This window comes from Acipenser ruthenus, chromosome 35, assembly GCF_902713425.1.
Source record: "Acipenser ruthenus chromosome 35, fAciRut3.2 maternal haplotype, whole genome shotgun sequence".
NCBI lineage: Eukaryota > Metazoa > Chordata > Actinopteri > Acipenseriformes > Acipenseridae > Acipenser > Acipenser ruthenus.
The window spans coordinates 4143136-4160525 of NC_081223.1; the positions used below are offsets into that span (position 1 = coordinate 4143136).

General features: G+C 43.0%; 1 protein-coding gene across 1 annotated transcript; it reads right to left on the reverse strand.

Moving 5' to 3' along the window:
* Window positions 1-4875: 4875 nt before the first annotated feature.
* On the reverse strand, window positions 4876-7484 carry LOC131705318 (reticulon-4 receptor-like 2; the record flags this gene model as incomplete). The annotated part of the gene is made up of 3 exons (XM_059007749.1): window positions 4876-5833; window positions 6610-6867; window positions 7269-7484. Coding segments are annotated over 3 exons (1305 nt in total), but the record flags the coding sequence as incomplete, so codon positions are not given.
* Between the last annotated feature and the right edge of the window lie 9906 nt (window positions 7485-17390).

Here is a 17390-nt window from a genome sequence, read left to right on the forward strand (position 1 = left end):
ATTAGACTGGACTGTATTGAATTAGCTGGCTCTCAGATCCCCAGTACAGTGCTGTTAGATTAGACTGGACTGTATTGAATTAGCTGGCTCTCATGTCTCCAGTACAGTACAGTGCTGTTTGATTAGACTGGACTGTATTGAATTAGCTGGCTCTCAGATCCCCAGTACCGTACAGTGCTGTTAGATTAGACTGGACTGTATTGAATTAGCTGGCTCTCAGATCCCCAGTACAGTACAGCGCTGTTAGATTAGACTGGACTGTATTGAATTAGCTGGCTCTCATGTCTCCAATACAGTACAGTGCTGTTTGATTAGACTGGACTGTATTGAATTAGCTGGCTCTCAGATCCCCAGTACAGTACAGTGCTGTTTGATTAGACTGGACTGTATTGAATTAGCTGGCTCTCAGATCCCCAGTACAGTACAGTGCTGTTAGATTAGACTGGACTGTATTGAATTAGCTGGCTCTCAGTTCCCCATTACAGTACGGTGCTGTTAGATTAGACTGGACTGTATTGAATTAGCTGGCTCTCCGATCCCCAGTACAGTACAGTGCTGTTAGATTAGACTGGACTGTATTGAATTAGCTGGCTCTCAGATCCCCAGTACAGCACAGTGCTGTTAGATTCGACTGGACTGTATTGAATTAGCTGTCTCCCAGATCCCCAGTACAGTACTGTGCTGTTAGATTAGACTGGACTGTATTGAATTAGCTGGCTCTCAGATCCCCAGTACAGTACAGTGCTGTTAGATTAGACTGGACTGTATTGAATTAGCTGGCTCTCAGATCCCCAGTACAGTACAGTGCTGTTAGATTAGACTGGACTGTATTGAATTAGCTGGCTCTCAGATCCCCAGTACAGTACCGTGCTGTTAGATTAGACTGGACTGTATTGAATTAGCTGGCTCTCAGATCCCCAGTACAGTACCGTGCTGTTAGATTAGACTGGACTGTATTGAATTAGCTGGCTCTCAGATCCCCAGTACAGTGCTGTTAGATTAGACTGGACTGTATTGAATTAGCTGGCTCTCAGATCCCCAGTAAAGTACAGTGCTGTTAGATTAGACTGGACTGTATTGAATAAACTGGCTCTCAGATCTCCAGTACAGTGCTGTTAGATAAGACTGGACTGTACTGAATTAGCTGGCTCTCAGATCCCCAGTACAGTGCTGTTAGATTAGACTGGACTGTATTGAATTAGCTGGCTCTCATGTCTCCAATACAGTACAGTGCTGTTTGATTAGACTGGACTGTATTGAATTAGCCGGCTCTCAGATCCCCAGTACAGTACAGTGCTGTTTGATTAGACTGGACTGTATTGAATTAGCTGGCTCTCAGATCCCCAGTACAGTACAGTGCTGTTAGATTAGACTGGACTGTATTGAATTAGCTGGCTCTCAGTTCCCCAGTACAGTACCGTGCTGTTAGATTAGACTGGACTGTATTGAATTAGCTGGCTCTCCGATCCCCAGTACAGTACAGTGCTGTTAGATTAGACTGGACTGTATTGAATTAGCTGGCTCTCAGATCCCCAGTACAGCACAGTGCTGTTAGATTCGACTGGACTGTATTGAATTAGCTGTCTCCCAGATCCCCAGTACAGTACTGTGCTGTTAGATTAGACTGGACTGTATTGAATTAGCTGGCTCTCAGATCCCCAGTACAGTACAGTGCTGTTAGATTAGACTGGACTGTATTGAATTAGCTGGCTCTCAGATCCCCAGTACAGTACCGTGCTGTTAGATTAGACTGGACTGTATTGAATTAGCTGGCTCTCAGATCCCCAGTACAGTGCTGTTAGATTAGACTGGACTGTATTGAATTAGCTGGCTCTCAGATCCCCAGTACAGTACCGTGCTGTTAGATTAGACTGGACTGTATTGAATTAGCTGGCTCTCAGATCCCCAGTACAGTACAGTGCTGTTAGATTAGACTGGACTGTATTGAATTAGCTGGCTCTCAGATTCCCAGTACAGTACAGTGCTGTTAGATTAGACTGGACTGTATTGAATTAGCTGGCTCTCAGATTCCCAGTACAGTACAGTGCTGTTAGATTAGACTGGACTGTATTGAATTAGCTGGCTCTCAGATCATGAGTACAGTACAGTGCTGTTAGATTAGACTGGACTGTATTGAATAAACTGGCTCTCAGATCTCCAGTACAGTGCTGTTAGATAAGACTGGACTGTACTGAATTAGCTGGCTCTCAGATCCCCAGTACAGTGCTGTTAGATTAGACTGGACTGTATTGAATTAGCTGGCTCTCATGTCTCCAGTACAGTACAGTGCTGTTAGATTAGACTGGACTGTATTGAATTAGCTGGCTCTCAGATCCCCAGTTCAGTACAGTGCTGTTAGATTAGACTGGACTGTATTGAATTAGCTGGCTCTCAGATCCCCAGTACAGTACAGTGCTGTTAGATTAGACTGGACTGTATTGAATTAGCTGGCTCTCAGATCCCCAGTACAGTACTGTGCTGTCAGGTTAGACTGGACTGTATTGAATTAGCTGGCTCTCAGATCCCCAGTACAGTACAGTGCTGTTAGATTAGACTGGAATGTATTGAATTAGCTGGCTCTCAGATCCCCAGTACAGTGCCGTGCTGTTAGATTAGACTGGACTGTATTGAATTAGCTGGCTCTCAGATCCCCAGTGCAGTACAGTGCTGTTTTTAAAATCCATAAAAATGTTGTAAATCTTAAATTCCTGAGATCTAACACTTATGAAAATGAATGAACAAAATAAACAAATAAATACATAAATGAAAAAATCAATACACAACTTTATAAACAAATTCCTAAAATTACACAAATTCAGGCAATCCAACACCTTTAAAAAAAAAGTACAAAGTAACACGGAACAGTCCATTATAGTTAGTATATGGGGTGATTGGTCTAAGGCTATTGTGCATATTATTATCATTATTATTATTATTATTATTATTATTATTAAAGTATTATTACTAGTCCAAACTCCCTCACCCCTCTCTTTGACTGCACCTAAATGGATCAGTCCCTTCAAAAAAAAAAAAATAGTCATTTTGCACTGAAATTAAATAAAATACATGCAATTTCAAAGTAAAAAGAAAACAGTTTCAAATTGTAACATCTGAAACACATTTTGTATATATATATAATCTTTAAACATCTTAAAACAGTTGCAGAATATTTTGTAGTGATTTTCATAGCAATTAAGAAAGTCAAAGAGAGAGAGAGAGAGAGAGAGAGAGAGAGAGAGAGACATAAAACTGGGAAAAAAAGGCAAAACACTTTAAAAGAAGTGTAATTTGTAATTCATTATGAACAGAGCTGCACAGAGCAGGTCTGTAGGAAACTCAACACTGCAGAGCTGCACAGAGCAGTTCTATAGGAAACTCAACACTGCAGAGCTGCACAGAGCAGGTCTATAGGAAACTCAAGATGGCAGAGCTGCACAGAGCAGGTCTATAGGAAACTCAACACTGCAGAGCTGCACAGAGCAGGTCTATAGGAAACTCAAGACGGCAGAGCTGCACAGAGCAGGTCTATAGGAAACTCAACACTGCAGAGCTGCACAGAGCAGGTCTATAGGAAACTCAACACTGCAGAGCTGCACAGAGCAGGTCTATAGGAAACTCAAGACGGCAGAGCTGCACAGAGTAGGTCTATAGGAAACTCAACACTGCAGAGCTGCACAGAGCAGGTCTATAGGAAACTCAACACTGCAGAGCAGCACAGTGCAGGTCTATAGGAAACTCAACACTGCAGAGCTGCACAGAGCAGGTCTATAGGAAACTCGACACTGCAGAGCTGCACAGAGCAGGTCTATAGGAAACTCAACACTGCAGAGCTGCACAGAGCAGGTCTATAGGAAACTCAACACTGCAGAGCTGCACAGAGCAGGTCTATAGGAAACTCAACACTGCAGAGCTGCACAGAGCAGGTCTATAGGAAACTCAACACTGCAGAGCTGCACAGAGCAGGTCTATAGGAAACTCAACACTGCAGAGCTGCACAGAGCAGGTCTATAGGAAACTCAACACTGCAGAGCTGCACAGAGCAGGTCTATAGGAAACTCAACACTGCAGAGCTGCACAGAGCAGGTCTATAGGAAACTCAACACTGCAGAGCTGTACAGAGCAGGTTAAAAGGAAAGACAGATCAACACTGCAGAGCTGTACAGAGCGAGTCTATAGGAAAGACAACATTTCATTTTTTTATATAACTTTTTAGATTAGTTCCTTTTAAAACAGTGCTTTCACTGGGTCTCTCTCAAACACTTTCAATGAGACTCCCTATCACACAGCAGTTTCAATAAGACTCACTATCGCACAGCAGTTTCAATAAGACTCCCTATCGCACAGCAGTTTCAATAAGACTCCCTATTGCACAGCAGTTTCAATAAGACTCCCTATTGCACAGCAGTTTCAATAAGACTCCCTATTGCACAGCAGTTTCAATAAGACTCGTTATCACACAGCAGTTTTAATAAGACTCATTATCGCACAGCAGTTTCAATAAGACTCCCTATCGCACAGCAGTTTCAATAAGACTCCCTATTGCACAGCAGTTTCAATAAGACTCCCTATTGCACAGCAGTTTCAATAAGACTCCCTATCACACAGCAGTTTTAATGAGACTCATTATCACACAGCAGTTTTAATAAGATTCATTATCGCACAGCAGTTTCAATAAGACTCCCTATCACACAGCAGTTTCAATAAGACTCCCTATCACACAGCAGTTTCAATGAGACTCCCTATCACACAGCAGTTTCAATGAGACTCCCTATTGCACAGCAGTTTCAATAAGACTCCCTATCACACAGCAGTTTCAATGAGACTCCCTATTGCACAGCAGTTTCAATAAGACTCATTATCGCACAGCAGTTTTAATAAGACTCATTATCGCACAGCAGTTTCAGAGCAGAGCTGGTCTATAGGAAACTCAACACTGCAGAGCAGTAATTGAATCGTAATATCTTTTCAATATAGACTTTAAGGGGAAATTCACAAATGCTCTTCACATGGTTTCAGGAAAAAAAAAGTGGAGGGTGAGAGAGAGGGAGAGGGTGAGAGTGAGGGAGAGAGAGAGGAGAAAGAGGGACGCGTCTGGACAAACGCCTCTGGACTTCCCGTTTGCTTCTTTCAAACAATCCAACTTGTAACAACGAATAGTGGAGTCTTCGTTTTCATATTTCTCCCAGTAGTCTTGCTCTTTAACTTTCGTCAATGTGGACTCAGCTTCGTAACTTTTGGTTTGACTTTTATCTGGACTGATGTAACTGTTGTCTTGCTGTTGTCCTTTCTTTCCATCCAAGCCTTTAGATTTGTCCGAATTCCCCCCGCTTGCCTTGCCCGATTTGGGGAACCACCATCTCGTTCTGGTGCTGAAGGTGTAAGTGACGCGGGCTCTCGGATAGTAAGGCATCATGGGGCAGGGAGCGAAATCGATTTCTCTCAAGAACCTCAAATCTAGACCTTTCCTCTCCTCGGGACCGGCGCAGAGGAGCTCGGAGCTGGAGATCCGGACCTGACGGAACCATTCCCAGAGAGGGCGGGCCTGGCAGGAGCAGCTCCAGGGGTTTCCGTTGAGTCTGAGGAACTGCAGGGATGAGAGATCGGAGAGGGCCGAAGCAGGGAGGTCTGTTAGGGCGTTGTTGAAGAGGAAGAGGGTGGTGAGGTGACCCAGGTCCCTGAAGGCTTTGCGGTTGACCTGTCGCACTCGGTTCTCGTGGAGGAGGAGCCTGTCCAGGTTGACCAGCCCTCTGAAGACATTTTCAGACAGGACTCGGATTTGGTTGCCGTGGAGGAAGAGGTGAGTGAGATTCACCAGGTCTGAGAAGAGATTGTCCTGAGAGGGGGAGAGAGAGGGAGGGGGAAGGGGAGGGACAGAGATTGATATTTGGCACATGAAAATTCAGTACTACCAAAAAGTTGTATGTTAAATTATATAATTAAAATTATTTGTGTTATAGCTCTCCTGTATGTATCTGCCTCCTGTCACCCCTTCCCCCCAGGAGCAGGGTTGAGACAGACTGTATTAGATAGGATAGAGGGGGCTCTCCAGGAGCAGGGTTGAGACACACTGTATTAGATAGGATAGAGGGGGCTCTCCAGGAGCAGGATTGAGACACACTGTATTAGATAGGATAGAGGGGGCTCTCCGGGAGCAGGGTTGGAGACACACTGTATTAGATAGGATGGGAGGGATGGGGGGGGGGCTCCAGGAGCAGGGTTGGAGATGCACTGTATTAGATAGGATGGGGGGGGGGGGGCTCCAGGAGCAGGGTTGGAGGCGCACTGTATTAGATAGGATAGAGGGGGCTCTCCGGGAGCAGGGTTGGAGACACACTGTATTAGATAGGATGGGAGGGATGGGGGGGGGGCTCCAGGAGCAGGGTTGGAGATGCACTGTATTAGATAGGATGGGGGGGGGGGGCTCCAGGAGCAGGGTTGGAGGCGCACTGTATTAGATAGGAGGTCTCTCTCTCTCTCTCTCTCTCTCTCTCTCTCTCTCTCTCTCTCTCTCTCTCTCTCTCTCTCTCTCTCTCTCTCTCTCTCTCTCTCTCTCTCTCTCTCTCTCTCTCTCTCTCTCTCTCTCTCTCTCTCTCTCTCTCTCTCTCTCACCTGGATGTGTTGCAGCAGGTTGTCCTGCAGGTAAAGGAACTGCAGGCTGTAGAGTTTTTTGAAGATGTTTCCGGGCAGGGTCCCCAGCTGGCAGCGGTATATGTGCAGGCTCTGCAGCTTGTCCAGCCCCCGGAAGGAGTCAGGATGGAGGGTGCGCAGGGAGGGGTTATCCCCCAGGTCCAGCTCCTCCAGATCTCGCATGTCGCTGAAGGAATCGGGTTTGATGGAGCTGATGTTGTTGGAGTAGAGCCACAGGACCTGATGAGAGGGAGAGAGAGAGAGGTGGGCAGTCAAATAGTGTCTCTTAAAAGATGGACCCCCCCATACATTTTCTATTTGTCTCCAACATCCTACCTTCCTGTAATTATATATGTATGTTTAAAAAACTCTGTAAAAGACTACATATATGAACAAAATAAGTATGTAATTGAATTACATTTAGATTATTGTGTGGGCTTGCACGTTGTTGTTTCGGAGGACAAAAGCTTGAGTGTGTTTGTCTATCTCCAGCCTCTCCCAGCCGAGAAGGAGTCACTGCGGGGGAGATCGCAGCAGCAGCAGCAGTGGTGAGGCAGACATAGTCTTAAAAACAATTTATAAATTGGGGGAGAAAAGGGGGTTACCCATAAATGTGAAGTGTGAACAGGGCAAGACGGTACCTGTGTCTGGAAGCCGAAGGACTCTGCCTGCAGCTCTGTGATGCAGTTGTTTTGGAGGAATACTCTCTGGCTGTCATAGGGAATGCCGGCCGGCACCGCCGAGAAGTTCTGAGACTGGCAGCTGACCATCATCGGGGAGGGGTAACAGACACACAGCCTGGGGCAGGAATAGGCAGGGCTAGGGGAGCAGACTGCCAGCCAGAGCAACAGCCAGACAGACACCGAGCCTGCGTGGGGAGAGAGAGGAGAGAGTGTGAGAGAGCAGAAGGGAGGGGAGAGAGATAGACTGATAGATAAACAGAATGACAGACAAGACAGAAAGGCAGATAAACCAATATACAGACAGATTTGAAGTCATGTCTCAATGAACATTTATTCAGTTGTCTGTCATAGATCTCTCTAAGAGTGACCCCTGACCCCGATTGACCCAATGATATAATATTCTCAGCACATAACAGAACTGACTGGGCGAACAGTCACTCAGAGAGAGGCTCGGAAACTTTGGTGACATTTATAGAGGAACCCGAATACTCGGAAAAACAGGAACGCCTTCTATAATTCAGGGAAGACAATGAATAGAGAAGAACACTGTCAATGAGTGTGTGTGTGTGTGTGTGTGTGTGTGTGTGTGTGTGTGTATGTCTCTCAATGTGTGTCTGTGTCTCGGTGTGTTTCTATCTCAATGTGTGTGTATATGTGTGTGTGTGTGTGTGTGTCTCAGTGTGTGTCTCTCTCAATGTGTGTGTGTGTCTCTCAATGTGTGTGTGTGTCTCAGTGTGTGTCTATCTCAATGTGTGTGTGTGTCTCTCCCAATGTGTGTGTGTGAGTGTGTGTCTCGGTGTGTTTCTCTGTGTGTGTGTGTCTCAGTGTGTGTCTCTCTCAATGTGTGTGTGTGTGTCTCTCTCTCAATGTGTGTGTCTCAGTGTGTGTCTCTATCAATGTGTGTGTGTGTCTCAGTGTGTTTCTCTCTCAGTGTGTGTGTGTGTCTCAGTGTGTTTCTCTTGCAATGTGTGTGTGCTCCAGTGTGCGTATGTGTGTCTCTCAATGTGTGTGTCTCTCTCAATGTGTGTGTGTGAAAGCCTGAACACATTTCACTCCAGATTAGCACTCTCACACAGCAGCACATCAGCAGCACGGTGGAAATGACTTCATCAGGAACAAGAAGCCGCTTTATTTATGGTGGATCTGTTGACCTACAAATCTGATTATAATATTTTATTATCTTTAACAATAATAGGGGACTCCCGAGTGGTGCATCCTGTAAAGGCACACCCTGGAGTGCAGAATGCACTGTTTCGAATCCGGGCCTATGCCACCGCCAGCTGTGGCCAGGAGCTCCTAGGAGGTACCTAGGGGATTCCTAGAGGATTTCCAAGGGGCTCCCAGGGGACAGTGCACAATTAGCAGAATGCCACCCAGGCAGGGGGGCTCAAGTCAGCTGGGTAATCACGGTCTCACCGCACACCAGTGACTCCTGTGGGTGGCCAGACGCCCGCCTGCCTGCCTGCCTGCCTGCCTGTGAGCCGGCTGTGTTACACTGGGCTTGCAGTGTGAAAGAAAGAAACAAAAAAACAAAGAAAGAAGAAAGTGGACAGCTTGACTTGACAGTTTGAAGTACGGTGTTGTTTCAGAGGACTAAAGCTTGAGTGCGCTTGTCTGTCTCCAGCCTCTCCCAGCCGAGAAAGAGTCACTGCGGGGGTGGGGGGGGGGGGGGGAGGAGGGGAGGTGTGGAGGTGGGGGGGGGGGGGGTTGTAGAAGCAGTGAGACAGGGGCTGTCTTAAAAACAATTGGGCATTCCAAATTGGGGAGAAATCACGGGGTAAAAATAATTGACGATTCCAAAAAAAAAAAGAAATTAAACTTTGATATGCTTTGATGTTAACATTTGAGGGGGTGACTGCTTGAAAAGGCATTTGTGACGGGGGACTGCCCCGTCTTTAAGAACGTGGTTGGGACTGGCAGGGGGGTTAAATTCCTCCGTGCCAGGAAAACATGTGAGAATGTGGCTGGAGCCCTAATTGAATAATCAGCAATTATTTATTAATTGGGCTCCAGCCACAGGGGATAAAAGCTAGGGGAGAGGCCCTGGCTAGGGGGAGTGTTCTAGAAGGAGAAGAAACAAGAGTGTTTTGTGTGTGCTGGGTTTCTGTTTGTTTGTTTTTGAATCCAGTGAAGGCAAAGCCCAGCCTGGAAACCTTTATTTTTGTAAGTTTTGCTTTTTTTGTTTTGTGTTTATTTTATGTTTAAAACCTTTTTGTTTGGCCCTTGTGCCGGTTTATTTTGTATTTTTGTTTATTAAAAACTTTATTTTTGAACATTTAAACTGTCTCTGAGTCTCAACCTCGGTCATTTTATTATTATTATTATTATTTATTTCTTAGCAGAAGCCCTTATCCAGGGCGACTTACAATTCTTACAAGATATCACATTATACGATATTTCACATTATACAGATATCACATTATTTTTACATACAATTACCCATTTACACAGTTGGGTTTTTACTGGAGCAATCTAGGTAAAGTATCTGCCCAAGGGTACAACAGCAGTGTCCCCCACTGGGGATTGAACCCACAACCCTCCGGTCAAGAGTCCAGAGCCCTAACCACTACTCCACATTTCCTGTCACAGCATCCCTCAGACAAACGGTTATAAACTTCTATCTATCTTTCAGTCTCCAGAATTCCAGGGAGTAATTTGTTGATTCATTCATTAGTTCATCCCTTTACACTTCCAAACGAGTCACTCGTTCTCGCTTTCCCTCTTGCTGTTCTTTCTCTCACTTCCTTTTCCTCCCTCCCTCTCCCTCCCACTCTCTCATTAGTTTGTTTAATTTATTTATTTACACATTCATTCACAATTTGAGTGATTCACTATTGCCCTGCAAGCTGTTTGAAAACCAGAATGATTGGTTTACATCATAGACACGCAGAGACACAGGTGCACATTCTGAAACACGCACACAGTGACACATGCACAGAGAAATACGCACACTGACACACAGAGAGACATGAACACACATACACAGGGAAACACACACACACTCACTGAGACATGACCACACACACACACACACAGGGTATACAACTTAATAATTAGCTTGTCAGCTTGTAACCTGCTGATGCAGCCCTATGGCATAAACTTCAGTTAAAAAAGACTATGCCAGTTTCAATAAGACTCCCTATTGCACAACAGTTTTAATGAGACTCCCTATTTCACAGCAGTTTCAATGAGACTCCTATGGCACAGCAGTTTCAATAAGACTCCCTATGGCACAGCAGTTTCAATGAGACTCCTATGGCACAGCAGTTTCAATGAGAATCCTATGACACAGCAGTTTCAATGAGACTCCTATGGCACAGCATACATTCTACTGTTTAGCAGACTCTGATATTTTATTTCTTAGCAGACACCCGTATCCAGGGTGACTTACAATTGTGATATTATTATTTAAATACAATTACCCATTTATACAGTTGGGTTTTTTAATGGAGCAATCTACGTAAAGTACCTGCTTGCTCAAGTGTACAGCAGCAGTGTGTGTGTCCCCACCTGGGACTGAACCCACACAAGAGCCTCTGGTCAAGAGTACAGAGCCCCCCTGACCACTACTCCACACTGCTGCTCCAGATATTGATTGAGACATCTGAAATCTCTTTATAATACACAGCAGCAGATACTGATATTGATTAAGCATGTCTGAAATCTCTTTATAATACACAGCAGCAGACCCGGATATTGATTGACATCTGAAATCTCTTTATAATACGCAGCAGCAGATACTGATATTGATTGAGCATGTCTGAAATCTCTTTATAATACACAGCAGCAGATACTGATATGGATTGAGCATGTCTGAAATCTCTTTATAATACACAGCAGCAGACCCTGATATTGATTGAGCATGTCGGAAATCTCTTTATAATACACAGCAGCAGACCCTGATATGGATTGAGCATGTCTGAAATCTCTTTATAATACGCAGCAGCAGATACTGATATTCATTGAGCATGTCGGAAATCTCTTTATAATACACAGCAGCAGACCCTGATATTGATTGAGCATGTCTGAAATCTCTTTATAATACACAGCAGCAGACCCTGATATGGATTGAGCATGTCTGACATTTCTATCAAACGGAAAACGACTAAAAATAAGGAATACTAAAAGGACCATGTTCGCAAACTCAAAACAAGCGATACAAAGAAATACATACATAGACTAACCCCGTATATTTAATAATATAATATAGATTGTGTTGAATATATATGTGAATGATCAAATATATAACATTTCAAAGTACATAAATGAATATTTGAAAAGAGATGAAAAAAAATAAACAAACGAAGTCTATCTGCTCATTTATGTTATTAGTTGCTCCTCACTGCGTGTTAAACTTAACAAAGACTTAAAATAAATGACAATAAATAAATAAATCAAACACGTCATTGTCAATGTAAATCCATACTGCTATAAGATTCAGTATTTATTTTTACTTACCTTTGACATTTCGAGTACGGGAACCGCTTCGTAAATTCGACCGAGTCCCCATTTCTACTCTGTGCCGGGTGTATTCGTGTGCGGCGCTGCTGCTGCTATCTCTCCGCTGGAGTCTGGTGCTCTCTTTCGGCTCGACTGCGCCTATTATAGAGGGCCACTGCCTACGAAGCACTTGGGGGCTGCGACGGGAAACCCACACGGGCCAAGCCGGGGCATTGTGCGCTAAAGGCGGGGGACAAAACCCGGCACTGTGCCCGCTGACGGAGCTCAGAAGCGAGGGAGGGGGGAGGAGACTCCGAGGAGGTCTATAAAAAGTTCAATTTCTCCGCTAAATATCAAAAGAAAAGAGGAAGGGATGAATGAAGAAAGGATGAAAAGAAGACGTCTGCGTCAATTTTTAATGCTATTCCAAATTAATACGGATCTTATTTTTTTTTTTACTTTGAAGGTTATGCGCTCTAAGACACGGCTCACACCGCCGTTCACTCGCAGACTGACAGGCGCTCCGATAAGGCAGGAAAGTTATAGGGGAGCCGCTGCAGGATTGAGGCTCTCTTTAGGACCATGGGTTAACAACTCCTGCACTAGATGGATGGACAGACAGACAGCTAGCAAGTACTTTACCTCCTAGATTGTTCCAGTAAAAACCCAACTGTGTAAAAGGGTGGCAGAATTTGTATACATTTGTGATTCTTGAAATGTGTATTATTATTATTATTATTATTATTATTATTATTTTATGTAGGCTGTGTGTGACAACTGTAAAATAAATAATAGGCTACTAATGTAAAAATAATGTGATATCGTCATCTCAACACTTAATGTGTCATGAGTATATCTTGTTATTTTCCTTGTATAACACTGTACAACTGCTGCGTCTGTGTGTGTGTGTGTGTGTGTGTGTGTGTGTGTGTGTGTGTGTGTGTGTGTGTGTGTGTGTGTGTGTGTGTGTGTTTACTGGTAATAGACAGGACTGTTTCTCGCCTTTTGGGGGCCCTAAGCAGGATTTGGTTTGAACCCCCCCCCCCCCCCCCCCCCCAAAAAAAAAAACAGTTGAACAAACCTCTTGCAGATCCTGTTCATGTTACAAAGGTAAAAGTTATCATCTTACAAAGCCTGGAGACTGTTCGTGTAAACTGCAAAGCAATATTAAGTCTCTTGGATGATGATGTTAATGTTAAAATTTGATGACCCATATTATTTCAAAGATCAAAACTAATTGTCTCCCAGCAAAACCACAGCAACCTACAATGACCATATTCACACTGTCAGAAATATGTGATTTTAAAAGGACAAGAATATAACATCACTATTAATAAGTAGATGGGTTCATACCTTTATTGACTTGCATTTGGTTCACTGCTACTTAAGTTGCCTTACACTGCTGGGACTGGTAACTGCTGCTGACCGGTAAGACTGGTGCTGATACTGCTGGGACTGGTGCTGACACTGTGACTCCTGCTTTGAAAGAGTTTAGCACACAGTTTCTCACTCAACTTTAATATTCTTTTGTCTGTATAAATCGACGATAGGAAGTAGTACAGTACTTCAGCCGGGAGAAACCGGTCGCAGAGGTCCCGGTGCTGCCTGGCGCACAGGCCGGGTCGCTATAGATGCAAATACACAGCCCGAGATTATAGTAATGTGAAGAAATAAAAAATAACATTTTATATATATATATATATATAAATTTTACACTCTTAAAAAAGAAAGTGGGTACATTTTTTATTATTATTTTGGTCTTCACAATTAAGAATTGAGTCGATTTTTACCGAGGGCCTCGGCTGCCTCAATGTGTACACTGTGACTACGCGCCTGGGCACAGCCAGCATGCAAGCAAGCTACAGCAATAAAAACGGAGCTAAATCAAATAATACAATACCTTTCTCATGTTGTTTTTCTTCCTCAGTTTTTTTCTTTTTACGCTTCTTCGCGCCAGATTGGTACATTCTTGATCTTTTTTCAGTCACAATTTGTTCGCAATCCTCAAAGAAGCCACCGGAGGCAGATATCACCGTGTAACAATTTTTTTTTTTTTTTTTTTTTTTTTGGTTCCTGGGTAGTAAGTGTTATTTTCTAATTGCTTATGCCTCAAAAGTATAGAAAATGGCTATTATTCCCCACAAACTTTGCTTTTGTGACCAGGACAGTGATATTTTGAAATGTACCTATTTTCCAGAACATTCCAGATAGATTCAGTGCTGAGTAAACTTGGAGTAACTTCTAGAACTTTCTAGAACTTTCCAGTAATATAAATAGTAGTATAAATACAGGGGCCTTAAGCCCACCAGTTCAGTTTAGTTCCAGCTGCCTAAGTGGATACATATCTGCATTTTTCTGAGATGGCATCAAGAGGCTGCAAGCATCCGGCAGACGCATTTTGCTATGTCTGCGGCAAATTTATCAAGACAAGAGTGAAAAAGTACTCCGTGGAAGCATCTGCTAAGATGTGTGAGGCCTACAAGGCATATTTTGGCATGCCTGTCGGGGATCAAGACAAACCCTGGGCACCTCATTTCACCTGCGAGCACTGCAAAAAAAACTCTGGAAGGTAAGATGGACAATTATTGCTCGGAATTTTATGTTATAAAATTTGTTAAAATTTTTAAAATTGTAAAAGTTTTTAATTTTAAAATGTTTTACAATTTTCAATGTTATTGAATAAATATATCATATATGAAAAATGTTGCGAGAATCTCTTACACATTAGTCATGGGTGAAATAAATGTATTTTTGTAGGATGGTACAGAGGGGAAAAGAGAGCCATGAAGTTCGCTATCCCAAGAATTTGGCGGGAACCCACTGACCACTCAAGCAACTGCTACTTCTGCATGATGGACCCTTCCAAATGTCGGACTGGCAAGAATGCACCTGCTGTCACGTATCCGGACCTTCCTTCATCCATCGCCCCGGTGCCACACTGCCATGAGCTCCCCGTACCCACTCCTCCGGAGAGAGAGCAGCCGTCTTTAGAAGTAAAGAGAAGGGTCTTTCAGGTACCTTCAAGACTTCTTCCCTAAGCTGTCTGAGGCAAAGTTCAAAGCCGGTGTCTTCGTCGTACCACAGATAAAGAAGATCCTGGAGTGCATTGAATTCCCCAAGAAGCTCATTAGTAAGGAGAAATCGGCTTGGAACAGCTTTGTCGCAGTGGTTCGGGGCTTCCTGGGCAATCACAAGGCCGAAAACTATGTGGAGCTGGTTGAGACTCTGGTGAAGAACTACGGCACAATGGGCTGAAGGATGTCCCTCAAAGTCCATATCCTTGATGCTCATCTTGATAAATTCAAGGAGAACATGGGAGCGTACTCGGAGGAGCAAGGTGAGCGCTTCCACCAGGATATAATGGACTTTGAACGCCGCTACCAAGGACAGTATAACGAGAACATGATGGGAGACTACATTTGGGGGCTGATTCGTGAAAGTGATTTACAGTATAATCTTAAATCTCGAAAAACTACTCACTTCTAAATCTTTTGTAGTCATTCTTGTATTACTTTAGTATAAATACATGTTAATTTGGATTCATATGTTGTTTTATTCTGACTTTATGTGAACCAAAAGACACAAATTCGTCCGTTTTCTCATTGGAAAAAGGTAAATTTCAAAATATCACTGTCCTGGTAACAAAAGCAAAGTTTGTGGGGAATAGTAGCCATTTTCTATACTTTTGAGGCATAAGCAATTAGGAAATAACACCTACTACCCAGGAACAAAAATTGTGTTACATAGTGATATCAAGCCTGCTTGCTGCTACAAAAGCGGCACTATACTGAACTTTACCGATGCGTTAGGAATAGACACCATTCATTTATTCATGCTTTTACATATCAACTAATTGCATTCCGCATTTACAGAACATACATGATTATCGTGAACATTTGATAAAATCAAACAATCAAAAAATTCCACTGACTTACACTGCTTTCACTTTTTACCATTTACTTCTTAGCCCTTAGCTTGCGTCTCAAAGCGTGATGATGTTGGTTTTGTTGACTCAGTTGCCATGGGAACGTTTAAAACTCCGCGACAAACTTTACTCAAATGCACAGCTGTACAGAACACACCCCCTCAGGCATGTGCTGTCTATTCACGGGAGCAGACTACTGAACCAGTTAGTTCAGATGATCGCTGGATACACAAGAAACAATCTGACAATTTCACAAATAAACCCGTTTGTGTTCAAACCTATGAGAGGTGGAATGTAACAAAAATGTGAACTGCAAAAGCCGGAGCGTCAAACATCAACGACAAAGTTCAACATTTGAATTGAAGTAACAGCTGTCAAATAGACAAAACTCAACATTCGAAGATAATATGCCAAATTGAAAATGCTCAACACACTAATTGAATTAATTATACATAAAATAATGAATGTAATTAAGCTCAATAATTGAAATGTGAACTTCAAATCTTAAATAAATTGATTACAATTCAAATTTCCAACACGCCATCCGATTTGTGTTGATTCTGTTCTAAATCAATACTGCGCGTTGTATTTCAGGTTAAGCGCTGTGCTTTCCATTTGCCACTTGGTCATTCTATTCCCCGGGACTGCCCCTGTCATGGCAAATCTGACATGCTAAAGAGATGCTTTGCACTGTTTCTTAAATCAAGTGGCCTCAAATAAATTGTCTACTTTAATATATGCTTAGCCTACCTATCAGTCTGGGGAAATTGTAAAAATGGGTAATTGACTTGTGAATGTTAACATCAGAACTCGAGCTGTCATTCTCGTCCCCTCAAACTGGCGCAGGCAACACATCTGCCTGGATTCCTGCATGATATAAATGTGTTTCTTCATTTGCGCGGCCTGCTTTTTATTATTCATTGGGGTTTGTTTACTACATGCCTCCATAGCTGAGCCTTTAATCAGACAGTCCTTGTCGGAGACAGTCCAGTTTGTTCCGCACGTACTTCTGCCAAACTTAAATTCAAAGTACAATCTTCTAAATGGGTTATTATTATTATTATTATTATTATTATTATTATTATTATTATTATTATTATTTATTTTAATTAACGTACTGATTGAAAATTAGAGGACTAATATGAAAGAGGTGCGCGCATCAATTGCAGCTAATTAGCTCCCATTAGCACCTGAACCTCTTTATAAACCCATTGGGCTCTAAGGAACACCAAACTTAACTACTGACGGGTTTGTTTTTATTATTGTTTCTTTATAACGGTGAAAGAAGTTCACGGTTGGGGCTGCCTTGGATTTAATGATGCCGTGTTGTCTTAGATTTGGGTAATTGTTGATCTTTTCTCTACTTTTAGAAACGTTCATTTTATTGTGTGTTTCTCACTTGCGTGTTTTTTTTTTTTCCAAAGCAGAATAACATTGCTGTTAGCAGTGTTAGTCACTGAAGTTTGGACGCAGAACCCCCCTCTAGGTACGATAACGGTCGCTTCTGCAGAGCTGTTCTTTCAGCTTCCTGTTTATTTGCCGGTTGTGTGTTTTTCAAGTATCGTTGTCTTCTGCAGGCTCGGTGAGGACAGAATGTCAAGGGAGTGTTATGATGATGATGTTGGATAAGTCTTTTGTTGGAAAGTATTTTCGTATCAATGTGATTGGTGAGTGATCAATTTTCTTGAATGGAAAGCTTTTGATGTATGTTTTTG